Genomic DNA, 12,223 nt, shown 5'->3' on the forward strand with positions numbered 1-12,223 from the left:
TTTTATATATCAAAACTCTTGATTTACTTTATAATTCTAAAGTTTTGAATTATTAAATTATTTTATTAAAACAATCCTACAAATTAAGGAGTACTTATTCATTAAAATAGTAATTCTATCTCATCTAATCTCCGACCAAACACAGGATAAGATTATTTTCCAATATATCCTATCCAACCTACAACCAACCAACCAAATACTAGATAATTTGGATTATTAATCCGAGAATGACTCAACTTAAAATTAATAATCCGAGAATGGGTCATTCTATGTCATCCAATCTGTAAACCAAACGAACCCTTAGAAGTTCTCTAGCCCATGAACTCTACCATCGGCCACATTATGGCCCATTGCCCACCTTTTTGTTTTTTTTTTTTTTTGAAAAAGGCCCACTACCACCATCAGCTCTAGCTCTCTTTGGCATATCACTACTTCTACGTCATAGTATGCTATTATCTTAGAAATATCAAAACTTATTTTGTATCCATTAGTATAATTTTACAGTTTAGGATACTACTATCTTGTACATTATCATATTTAAGAGATACCAATAAACTAGCAACATCTATCGTAAAAGAATTCGTTAAAGCGAATAAGAAGAAAATTACCTATTAATTGGAGATCTCTATTTATATAACGTGGTAAGTTTTTGAATCTTACTACATAGAATTTGTGATGTGGCATTTCTTCTATATCATTTGCAACTTTTATAATTCTACTACGTTCATTAAATAGTAGTTGGTAGCAGCAAGGCACGATTTTAAACTTTACATCTACATGGATAATTTCAATATTATGAATCCAATAAACTTTGCCCTTACACAAATGCTTGTGCTATGTACAAGACTTACACATTTATTTAAAATAATTAAAATTTTAGAATAATTATTCAAAATTTTTATAATGAAAAGTTATTAAAGATTCTTAGAGTCAAATACAGTTCCATGTAAAATGGACTATGAGGCATGGGACAAATATATGAAAATTAATTATTGTTTAATTTTTTTATTCTTCTTACAAAATGTAGGTACTCTTTGCACTAATTAATTTTCAGAACATGTTGCACTAATGGAAGATTCGGTGATAAAATATGCCTATGCAAGGGAACTACAAATAATTAAAAAATTTTAAATTTTAGAATAAGTATTTAACAATTTTATTATCATAGAAAACTTCTTAAAATCTTAACAATTACATGCAATTCAGTAATTCTTTTTGTATTGGGTAACATTCCTTGTAATTTGCAGAGATCTTGACTTGTAGTCTGATTAACATGATTTGTAGGAAAAATATTTGATAAACTTAATTTTACTTAGACCCGTTTGACAAATGAATTTTTTGGGTGTTTACCTAAAACTTTGTTGTAACTTATTGTAGAAATTGTAGGAAAAATATTTAAGATGAAAAACTTTTTTCTTTTCTTTTTGTATTTTCTTATTCTCTTTCTATTTCTTTTTCCTTTTCTTTCTTTCTTTTTCTTTGCTTTCCTCTATTCTTCTTTTCCCTTCCCCCTCCTCTGCCACCCCTCCTAGCCAGAAGAACAAGCAACATCAAATGCAAAAATTTTTTTTTTGCTTTTTCTTTCTCCCTCTCCCTCCTAGCTGCCGGAACAAGCAGTAACAAGTGCATTTTTTTTTTTGCTTTTTCTTTCCCCCTCTCCTCCCCTTCCCCTCCCCCACCACCTTCCCTCTCCCCTGGCTATGATCTGGCCTCACGACCAGATTGGTCAGAGGGGAAGAGGGAGGAAGAAGGGGGAGAGGGGAGGAGAGGAGGAGAGAGAAGGGGTGTGAGAAGAGAAAAGAAAAAAAAAAGGTGGCCGGCGCTGGCATCGGCGAGATTCTTGATCGGCGGCGGAGGTGGTGGTGGGTTGCGCTAGAAGAACAAAGGAGGAAGGAATTTTTTTTTTTTTTTGGGTGTGTTTTGGGCATTTTAAAGTGTATAGGTAAAAAAGTTTTTTGAAATTACTATATCTAAAGTTATTAAAAAACTAGTATAAGACAAACTTGGCAAAAACTCACTTTGCCAAACGGGGCCTTAGTTTTGTATTTTAAAGTGGTGATGAACATGGTATAGAATCTTTGAAAATTGAAAGTATTCAGTGGTTTTTTTTTTTGAACTCGAAAGCAATTTAAAATTTGGTTGTTTTTGATAGAATTTCTTGTAATTTGCAAAGATAGAGGCTTTTAGTGTGATTAACGAAATATGTAGGAAATGTTAAAATAAACATTTAATAAGTTAGTTTAACTAAACCTTTTTTCCTCTTAAGGAAATGTCATAGTAAAAAATTTACTTAGACAAACATTTTGATAAGTTAGTTTATCATAGTATTTGTCTACCAAAAATTTAGTGACTTAAACATTTAAACTAAACCAACTAATAACAATTAGATAATATTTATTAAATTTATTAAAGAATAAAATAATTCAGAAAAATTAGAAAATGACACATCAGAATATTGAAAAGGTTCTAGAAGACATGGACTGGTTAATAGTATACACTATAGATATAGATATAAATATAAATATAGATAGATATAGATATATATATATATATAGACTGCAAATATAGATATCCATATAGATATAAGGCCTGTTTGGAACCAAGTATTTTGGCCAAGTTTTTTAGCTATTAGTTTTTTAACAACTTTAACTACAGGAACCCAAAAAAACTTATCAAATTTTTTAATCTACACACTTCAAAATATCTAATACACAAAAAACTTTCTCTTTTCTTCTTCTTTCTCCCCCACCCAATCCACCACACCTTCATCGCTGGCCACCACCACCTCCGCCGCTGCTTCCGTCGCCGGCCACCTATTCCAGCGCCAACCTTCCTTTTTTTTTCCTTCCTTTCTCCCTCTCCCTCTCCCCCTCTCCTTCCCTCCCCTTTCTCCCTCCCCTCCCTGGCCACCCTCTCTCTTCCCTGGCTACGATCTGGTCACGCGACCAGATCGCAGCTAGTCACAGCAAAGTTTTTAGAGATCTGGTCAACAACCGGATTGGGCAAAGAGGGAAGGGGAAGTGGAGGAGAGGGGGAGGGAGATAGAGAAGAGGTGGAGAGAAAAAGTAAAAAGAAAATTGTAAGGCCATGGCTGCTGGTTCTCTGGCTTCTGGAGGGAGGGGGGAGGGTGAAGGGGAGTAGAGGGGGAAAGGGGAGTAGAGAGGGAGAAGAGGGGAGGAGAAAAAGAAAAAAAAATTTAGGACCGTGGCTGCTGGTTCTTCAACGAGACAGAGGTCTGGTACCGTGAGGGAAGAGGGAGGGGGAAGGAAGAAAAAGGAAAAGGAAAGAAAGAAAAAGAAAAAGAAAAAGGAAAGAAAGAAAATTTCCGCCTGATGTTTGTCAACTGTTGCTCTTTCTTGCCTTCTGCTGGGAAGGCAGAGGTAACGGACCAAGGAGAAGGAAGAAGAAGAGGAAGAGAGGAAAGAAAAGGAAAAGGAAGGAAAAAAAAAAGAAAAAAAAATTTTTATCTTAAAAATTTTTTTCAAAAAATTCTACAGTACATTACAGTAAAGTTTTAGACAAATTTCAAAAAACCCAGGTTCCAAACGGGGCCATAGATATATAGAGACTACTTGTGGAACCACTCCGTCACTATCTTGAGTTCCAAAAGTGGTTATTGAAGTCTTAGCTGTGCAAAACTGGGGTCGTCTAGCTCGGGTTTGTGAGAGGTAGTTACTTTTTAGCAGCAACAGCCCGTGGAGGCTTGGCCCTTGTCGGGGTTTCAATCCCACATCGGTCTTGGGGGGGGAAGGGTATGGGTAGATAAGTCCCCTGGGCGTCTTCAAAAGTTGCCGGCTTTTGAAAATTGCTCGGGGATCTAGGTTTATTTGCCGTATTTCCTACTTTCGTAAGAAAATGTCAGGAAGTCTTAGCTGTGCTTGGCTAGGCCGAGCCATTTTTTGCAGGCGTGTGGCTAACGCTTACATTTTGGCATCGAATTGGCACGTGATGACGCCCGCATTTGACCTCAAATCTAACACCTGATAAATGCTATATGCCAAGGATTTGACCTATAATGCCCCTATGACTGTCACAGATTCTCGATTTGCAAGATCCATAAATTGCGAGTATAAATACCTCTCATTCTCACACGTATACGTAGCTTCTAATCGTTGACTTTTCTGCTCGTTCTCAACTTTCAAATTCCTCATCATCTGACTTACGCATCTAAGTCATCTTGAGGGACTTAGCCCTAACTCTTTTTTTTTTTTTTTTTTGTTGACACAGGGGTGTCCGGGTCAATCCTTACGGGGCTCGACTAATCCCCTGCGGCCCGGCCCTTGGCGCCCCAACCCGACCCAAGCACAGTAAGTGCGCGGAGGAATCCAGCAGCGCAGGGACTCGAACTTGGGACCTAGAGGTTTACAACTCTGTGTCTCCCTTGTTGTGCTATGGCTACAAGTTGAAAGCCCGGCTCGTCAAGTTCGATCCGATGTCTTCCTGCTCACACATTACTCAATACGGGTCAATTGATACACTAGGACCAAAAAAGGTCAAAGATGGAAGCTATTCATAGAATCATCATATGTAAAACTTTTCAAACTTCACTAGGAAAGAAAAAATTTTATCCTCAACCAAACCTGAAAATAACCCTCCCCAAACGTAGAAGTTTTTATTAGACGCGTTTGAATTCGTGCTAATAAACCAATGGCTATCGTTGTTTTTTTTTTAAAAGAAAAACCTTATATAGATATGGAGACTTCTGAAATGCATTAATTAAGATGCGTTATTTATGTGTTAATTCTAAAAGTTGTCAAAAAGAGTGACTGGTGGTCGACAACAATCAGCAAAATGTATGCACAATATATAAGTATTGGTAGAATTTGCCTATAAAATGTTACAAATGAAGTCGAAGATAACAATTGTTGCACAGAAATGATACATCTATTTGAAGTTCGTTTTATAAAATACTCCCAAATGCCAATGGATTTCCAAAACAAAATATGAAACAACAAAACATGTAAAAATAGTTCAAGTTTGAAATATTTTTACGTACAGTAATGTACTTTTAACGCTTGTGCGTATAACAACAATGTATTGCTAGAAATAGGAATAGTTGAACTTCCATTCTTTTTTATTTGTTAAAAAAAATCATATCATATACATTGCAAGAAGAAATTTTTATAACGTGCAATGCACGTGCTCCTTCACTGGTTAAGAAAAAAGTGACTAAGTGCCACCTTTGATTTTTTTATTTTTTATTTTTTGCCCCAAAGCTGATAAAGACAAACTTCTTTTTTTTTTTTTTTTGTAAAAAATACTAAGGTTTTATCTATGCTAATTCTAAATGGTTGGGGCTGTGGATTATTGATGAATACTTGATTTGATTTTCAAGATGAGACACTTTGGCAGACAAACTTTAAAACGCGAGTTTATGTGCGTAATCCGTAAACAACTAATAAACTCGTCCAATTGGACCAAAACATTTGCAAACAGAAAAGGTCAAAAAGCTTTTTCAAGAATTTGGACTTTTCAAGTTCAACATTTAACCAAACGGCCCAAACACGGCCCATCACTTAAGAGAAATTTTCATCAATGGTACCTTACAGTCGCTAATTATTCTGTTTTTAACGTTGCACATTTATTTTCTCAGACACGATACTCCTAAATTGAATTTGTGATTTTATTTTTACTATAATAGATCATTACCCCTCAATGTCTATCAATGTATTGAGGGTAAGAGATTATGAAGATGCATGTAGGGGTGTGCAACGAATTCGCAATCGATAAATCAGAAATTTGAATTTGAAATTTTTTTAAAATTTTGGCATCAGAATTATTGACCGAATTCGATTGCGAATTCACCAGTTCTGATTTTGAATTCGATTTCGAATTCAATTTGAAATTCGATAAATTTCGATTTCATCAAATTCGGAAGCCTTTTTTTTTATATTATAAATTTTATATTACATATATTATAAATTTTATATTTCACCAATTTCACCGAATTCAATTTTATATTACATATATTATTTTATATAATATAAAATTTATATTACATATATTATAAAAAATAATATTATATATATTATAAAAAAAATTTGGAATCAAATACAATTCGAAATAAAAAATTTCATTACCAAATTCGAACATATTTCGCATAATTCAAAATCGGAAAAACCGATTTCCATTCCAAATTCTGAATTACCGATTTCGAATATTTCGAATTCAATTCGAATTCAGTCGATAAATCGAAATATTTCGATTTTGCACACTCTTAGATGCATGGCTTCTTTGTAAAAAGTCACAAAGTGAATTTAAACCAAATTGTTAAATTCAAAATACAGTTATACTCTGATTATTGAGCTAAAAAAGACAGTGTTTTAAATATAAGCAATTTCAATATTAATTATTATATGCATTTCTAACATATTGTTGATTTTCGCTTTGCACCTTAAATTATTAATTTTAGTATTATAATACTTCCTACTTTTAGTTTGTGTCTTACTGCACAAATTATTGTCGAAATCAATGAATCTACTCATTTATTATTGAAGTTGAAAAGCTTTATCACTCTAATATAATTTCAGCATGGAATTACGCTTATCCATTCAGGGACATTAAACATAATTTCCTATGAAAAAATAGCCAAGGAAATACATTAATAGTTTCTAAACTATTTTGTTTGATTGGCCCCAATTTGGCAATATAATATGCCAAATTACGTGTCTACGTTGAGTGATAGTTTTAAGCTTAGGATTGAATTGCAAACTGGTGATAGTCTCAGGGGTACATATTAATATATTATCAACAATCTGAAAATGTCAAGTGAGTCAAGGACCATTTATGCAATTCTCATTATTCCCCAGTTTAGTGGCCACTCAACGACGTCGTTATACCCCAGCCCACTAAGACAAAAAGCAGTTACCAATAGAAGTCTGCTTACTCGCTCAACGAAGAAGTCTTCAAGCTCCCTTTATCTATCAAACACGCGAGCTAATCAGATAATATTTTTAATATTTTCAAAAGGGCAAAGGAAAGTCCCCCGTTAGGGTTTGTTCCTGTGATCGCGGCTCAGCTTCCTCCTAGCCATGGCTATGCAAGCGGGTTTCGGCGTCTCCCGAATACTGATTTTAGTCGGCGCAGGTATTCCACTCTCGAATTTGTTCGAATTTTGTTCATATTTTTGAGATGGATCTGATCGATGATAACTGGACTGCGTGGTTTTTTAGGTTATACGGGGACTGTGTTGTTGAAGAACGGTAAATTATCTGATGTGTTAACCGAACTTCAGGTATTATTCGCCCGACTAATTTATCACTGATTTTAGTTGTCCTTTTAATTTTGTGTGGTAAATTAGTGATGATTTTCTGATGTAATTAATATTGATTGATTAGATTGTTCCTAAGGTAACTTTTATTATATTTAAGGCTGTTTATACATGTTCAAAATTACATAAACGTTGCGTTGAGTGTTTTTTTACTTTGGGTTATGCGTATGTACGTGCATTTTGGAGTAATTTGATTAATTTCTGTTTGGTCTGGCAATGGAACTTGAATTTGGATTTAGTTCATACAGAAAAGGTAAATTCTGTAGTCAGTAGTAATTTTTGGTGGTTACAGTTTTACTCTGGCTAGTGGCTACTTATTCTCCAATAGCAGCGGCCGCTTTTTGACAAGTTGTAGTCTAGTTTTGTAGATTTCGGAAAAAAGGAGGTATTTGCTATGAGAATGTGCTCAATAGTGGATAGTTTGCTTAGCATTAGGATATCTCGAAGATGATATGTACCTGTTAGAACATTGGTATAAAGAGTCAACTTTGGGAGTATATTAAATAAAGATTGTGGCACCTGGTTTTGTGGAGGATCAACATTTATCAAGTTGTAACTAAATTCATTTCTTGTATGGTCTTGGAATTGTGGCCTAAAATGGCTACTTAGTTGCGGTATGATGTGTTATATTCTAACTATCTGGAGATGCTGCAGCTCAAGTATTACTTTGACAGTGTTTAATTCAAAGTTTAAGGTCGAAATTGTGAATAAAGGTGGCTACTTTTTACAACTGTTGTGACAAAGTTTGTTTTTCAACATCTAGTTCTGAGCAAAAATCTGTATCTTCTAGAGGAGACATGTTTGGAAACATCTGGAACAAGGCCCAATAAGATACCAAAGTGGATGGTTGACTCATTCTATACTAGAAATAATCGCAGGAAATCCTTTGATAACACAGATTCTTATTTCTCAAAGATGGAGGACAGCAGAAGCAAGGTTATTAGATACCTCAGGAAAGCCAGGCCAGAACCACACATGCAAGTTTCCCTGCATGGTTCAAAAATAGTTTTCATCACATAAATTTTTAGTTTTTTTGTACTTCTAGCAATTGTAGGTTTGGCTCTTAAATACTTGTATATGGTACACACTGTTGGAAACTTTTCTATCTCATTACAAGGACATTAAGGAAATTCATATAGTTTGTCCAAAATTTGCATGTCACTTTCCAAATCTTTTTGTTAAAGGTATTCACATGTGTCCTTCTTTGGTATATCTCATGTTATGTGTTGTGTGACCATAATGCATGTCTATTTGTCAATTCGGTTATCCATATTTGTGTACATGTATTTGTTGTTCATAGGTCTGTAGCTTATGAAGTTATCGTTTTGAATGATGTCTTTGGCAGCATTTGATAAAAAGGTATGAGAAAGATGGGGAAACAGAAGGTGATTCTGATGCTATGGCTGTACAGGTAAGCATCTTGCATAAGCCTTTAGCTGTTTTTCCATTGGTAATCTCATGTCCAATACCAATTCATGCTTTAAGAACTGGTAGAATCTATTGGTTCATATGGTGGAATCCTTCTGGGGGAACTGATAATTTCTTTCTATTTTGCTAACTTGGTGTATTGCGAATATTTCAATTCAATTCTCACTACACATGATTTTGGATTCTTGGTTGATTTATATGAAGATCCGTCGATTGGCAATGGAGGTTCGACAGTTGGCATCTGCTCGCCCAATTACCGTCCTTAATGGTGGTTCTGGACAGAATGGTTAGTTCTATCTGTATCATGCATCCATGTCAGCAGTCATAGTGTCCTTTGTGTTGTAGATTTAATTGATGTCATCTCAAAATTCTAATGGCTATTTATCTCTCTCATTCTGTCAGCCTTAGCAGCTCTGGTGCCTGCTGCTGCTTTGGGTGCCTTGGGTTATGGGTACATGTGGTGGAAGGTGATTAATGTGTCCCAAGTTTTCATTTAATCTTGTAAAATTGCCTTCATGTAGTTTTAGTACCTTCAACTGTATTGCACAAGTCAAAACCTAGAATCTTTTTTTAGTACGTTCACATGTTGCTGCTTTGGGTGCCTTGGGCTACGGGTACATGTGGTGGAAGGTGATTAATGTGTCCAAGTTTTCATTTAATCTTGTAAAATTGCCTTCATGTAGTTTTAGTACCTTCACCTGTATTGCACAAGTCAAAACCTAGAATTTTTTTACTAGTTTATTTGTAATGCTATTAATGATTATTCTTTTTAGTAGTATTAATACATTTATCCCCTTGAAACTTTTAGGGCATTTCATTCTCAGACCTCATGTATGTGACAAAGCGTAATATGGCAGCCGCCGTGGAGAACTTGACAAAGCATCTGGAGCATGTGTCTGATGCTCTCGCTGTATGTTACATTTACTTTTCTCCAGCGTTGAGTTCTTTAGATTCTACATTAATATCTTATATGGAACTTAATGGCCTTGTCTGGAAGGGAATATTGTGTTTGTCCAGTTAGTACTACCAGATGAAAAGTTCATGCAAATTACATTGAGACATTTGTGAAGTTTCTGATAGTCTTGTCATTGTTTTTTGGCATTTCCTAATGTTATTTTTTGACAATAGGCAGCAAAGAAGCACTTGACTCAGAGAATTGAGAACTTGGATGGTAAACTGGATGAGCAAGTGGAGATGTCAAAATTAATTAGAAGCGAGGTACATTCATTGTGTTTTATCTGTCTCTGGAACTTACTGCATTCCTTGATGGATGATTTATCAAGGTTCTATTTTGTTCAATGACCATTGGGAATAGCTTAATCAGGTTTCCTTGAATTTGTTAACCAGGTTACAGATGTTCGTGGTGATCTTTCGCAAATTAACTATGATTTGGATGAATTGCAGAGGATGGTTGCTGGTTTGGTGGGTTTTCCAAAGCAAGAATAACATAGTTTTTTATTGCTTTTAAGAAAACGTTATTATCTTTAGTGAGACCAGGACGTCTATGCTTTTATATATTATGAGAAAATAAGAACATAAGGAGATTTAGAATATTTGTTTTATAAGTGCCCATAATAATGTGCTACAAAGGGGGGAGGGAATGAATTTGATGGAACTAAGTCAAAATGTGAAATATAATGTGTTACCACATGTGCAAAATAACAGTCTTCTGTTTGATTGAAGTGATTAAAAGTTATTTGACACGTAATAATGACCTGCTGGAAGAATTTAGTGCTTTGACAAATTGACATTGTTTTTATGAATTACCAGTTTGAACAAATATCAATAAATGTTTTAAAGTTAACAGAAATAAATTTATAGGATCTGTTTGGTCTGTCAAAACAATTTATCAATGAGTTCAATCAAACTGGAGCACTCCCACCATTCTATACAAGACATTTTTGACAGCTAGGATTGAGGTGATCTGGCAGATTCTGTTTTTGTTCGTACTATGATTGAGTTGTTCTCTTGTTTTTGGTTATGTCTCACCTGGGACAAATGTTTCATCAATACGTTTTTTTCCTGCCAACACTTTGACCTAGAAGGCAAATCAAGAAAAATGAAAAGAATTTAGATGTAGTATGACTCTGAATAATTTCTAATTGGCTTTTCAGGATAAAGTAGAGCTATTGAGATGATTGGACATATTCACTTTTGCTTCTTAGTTATCTTTGTTTAACATTGCTTGTTTATATTCCCCGTTTAACTTTTTTTTGGTTCTTTTATGATTGCAGGATGGCAAACTTCTTTCCATGGAAGCCAAGCAGGTGAAGCAATTTTATTCTATATGAACAGAATTTAAGAAAACCACTATTATTAGAAAAAATCAGTAAATGACTCTCTATATTAGTATTGGATGCTAAAGCCTAAGATGGTGAATGAAAACCTTTTTAAACTTAATATATGTCTCTGATGGTTGATATTGATTGCTATAATCTTGATTATGTAAACAGGAACTTGCAAATACTGGAGTTTTGTATTTGTGCAGCGTTGTTAATGGGAAAAGGGTAAAAATGCCAGACAGGCTCCAGGTTTCTGCAATTTTTCACCTCCCTTCTGATTTTTGATATTCCATGTACTATCAATTATAAGTAATGTTCATTTTGCATTTTTTTGATTTAGGTGCTTTAGTGCAAATTTTGTTCTCTGTAAGTTTCAGAGTATCAGAAGCAGGTTTGAGTAATTTTTCCTTCAATTTTTTTCAGGATCAACTCAAAGTTGTTGGCAACTCAGTTCCCAGTCTCATGGTATTTCCCCATCTTTCTGCAACTTGTCTCTAAAATGCTGCTTAGTAGCTCATGGCATTCCAAATAAGATATAGATCGTCAATTATGACACAGATAGCTATGCCAAACATAAGGATTTTAGGGATGGGTATCCTTTTATTTGGCATGTTCAGAATTTGTCAGATAAACCGTAAGAGTGGATATCAACAATTCATTCCCTTGCCTATCAAAAATAGAAATTTAGACATTATTAGAGTGAAAGGAAGTAGAGGAGGGGGAAAAAAAACACACAGACATGCACACATGCAAGATGATGCAGACTTCATTTGTCCTCATTCAAACACGCTCCTTCAAAGGTGGCCTTGCCGGTGGTCCCCCAAGTTGTTTCATGTAATTCATTACATGGTGGTGTCTGTTGATGCCTTGGTTTCTTCCTTTTACTGGTGGTTTCACTTTAATTTTGAAGCCCTCAGAATTCTTTATCTGTTCAAGCCAGAAACTGTGACCGTTTATTTCTCTTTTCTTTAGATAAAAGAAGGGGAAAAGAGAAATAATATGTCCTGTTTGTTGATAGGGTCTGCTGCCCTGAACTCTTCTACATCTTTCCAATGAATGCATAAAAAATATAGCATATCATTTATTAACATCTGTTTCAAATTCTAGTCTCTTTTTGTTCAAGGATGTCATATCATTTGATTCATTATATTCTGAATTGGTCTCCTTTGAAATTTCTTCAGGGTCTTAAAGATGTTGTAGATACAGTGGAATCTGCAAACAACAATAGGTTGATTATTGATGG

At 34.7% G+C, this 12,223-nt stretch overlaps 1 protein-coding gene across 1 annotated transcript; it reads left to right on the forward strand.

The window, feature by feature from the left end:
- Positions 1-6,894: 6,894 nt before the first annotated feature.
- On the forward strand, positions 6,895-12,221 carry LOC113780028 (the record flags this gene model as incomplete). Its single annotated transcript, XM_027325852.1, has 12 exons — positions 6,895-7,086; positions 7,173-7,234; positions 8,616-8,681; positions 8,903-8,984; positions 9,101-9,165; positions 9,507-9,608; positions 9,827-9,916; positions 10,046-10,120; positions 10,933-10,965; positions 11,152-11,229; positions 11,404-11,445; positions 12,162-12,221. Coding segments are annotated over exons 1-12 (810 nt in total), but the record flags the coding sequence as incomplete, so codon positions are not given.
- Positions 12,222-12,223: the final 2 nt, after the last annotated feature.

The sequence above is a fragment of the Coffea eugenioides genome, chromosome 8, assembly GCF_003713205.1.
Source record: "Coffea eugenioides isolate CCC68of chromosome 8, Ceug_1.0, whole genome shotgun sequence".
Taxonomy (NCBI): Eukaryota; Viridiplantae; Streptophyta; class Magnoliopsida; order Gentianales; family Rubiaceae; genus Coffea; species Coffea eugenioides.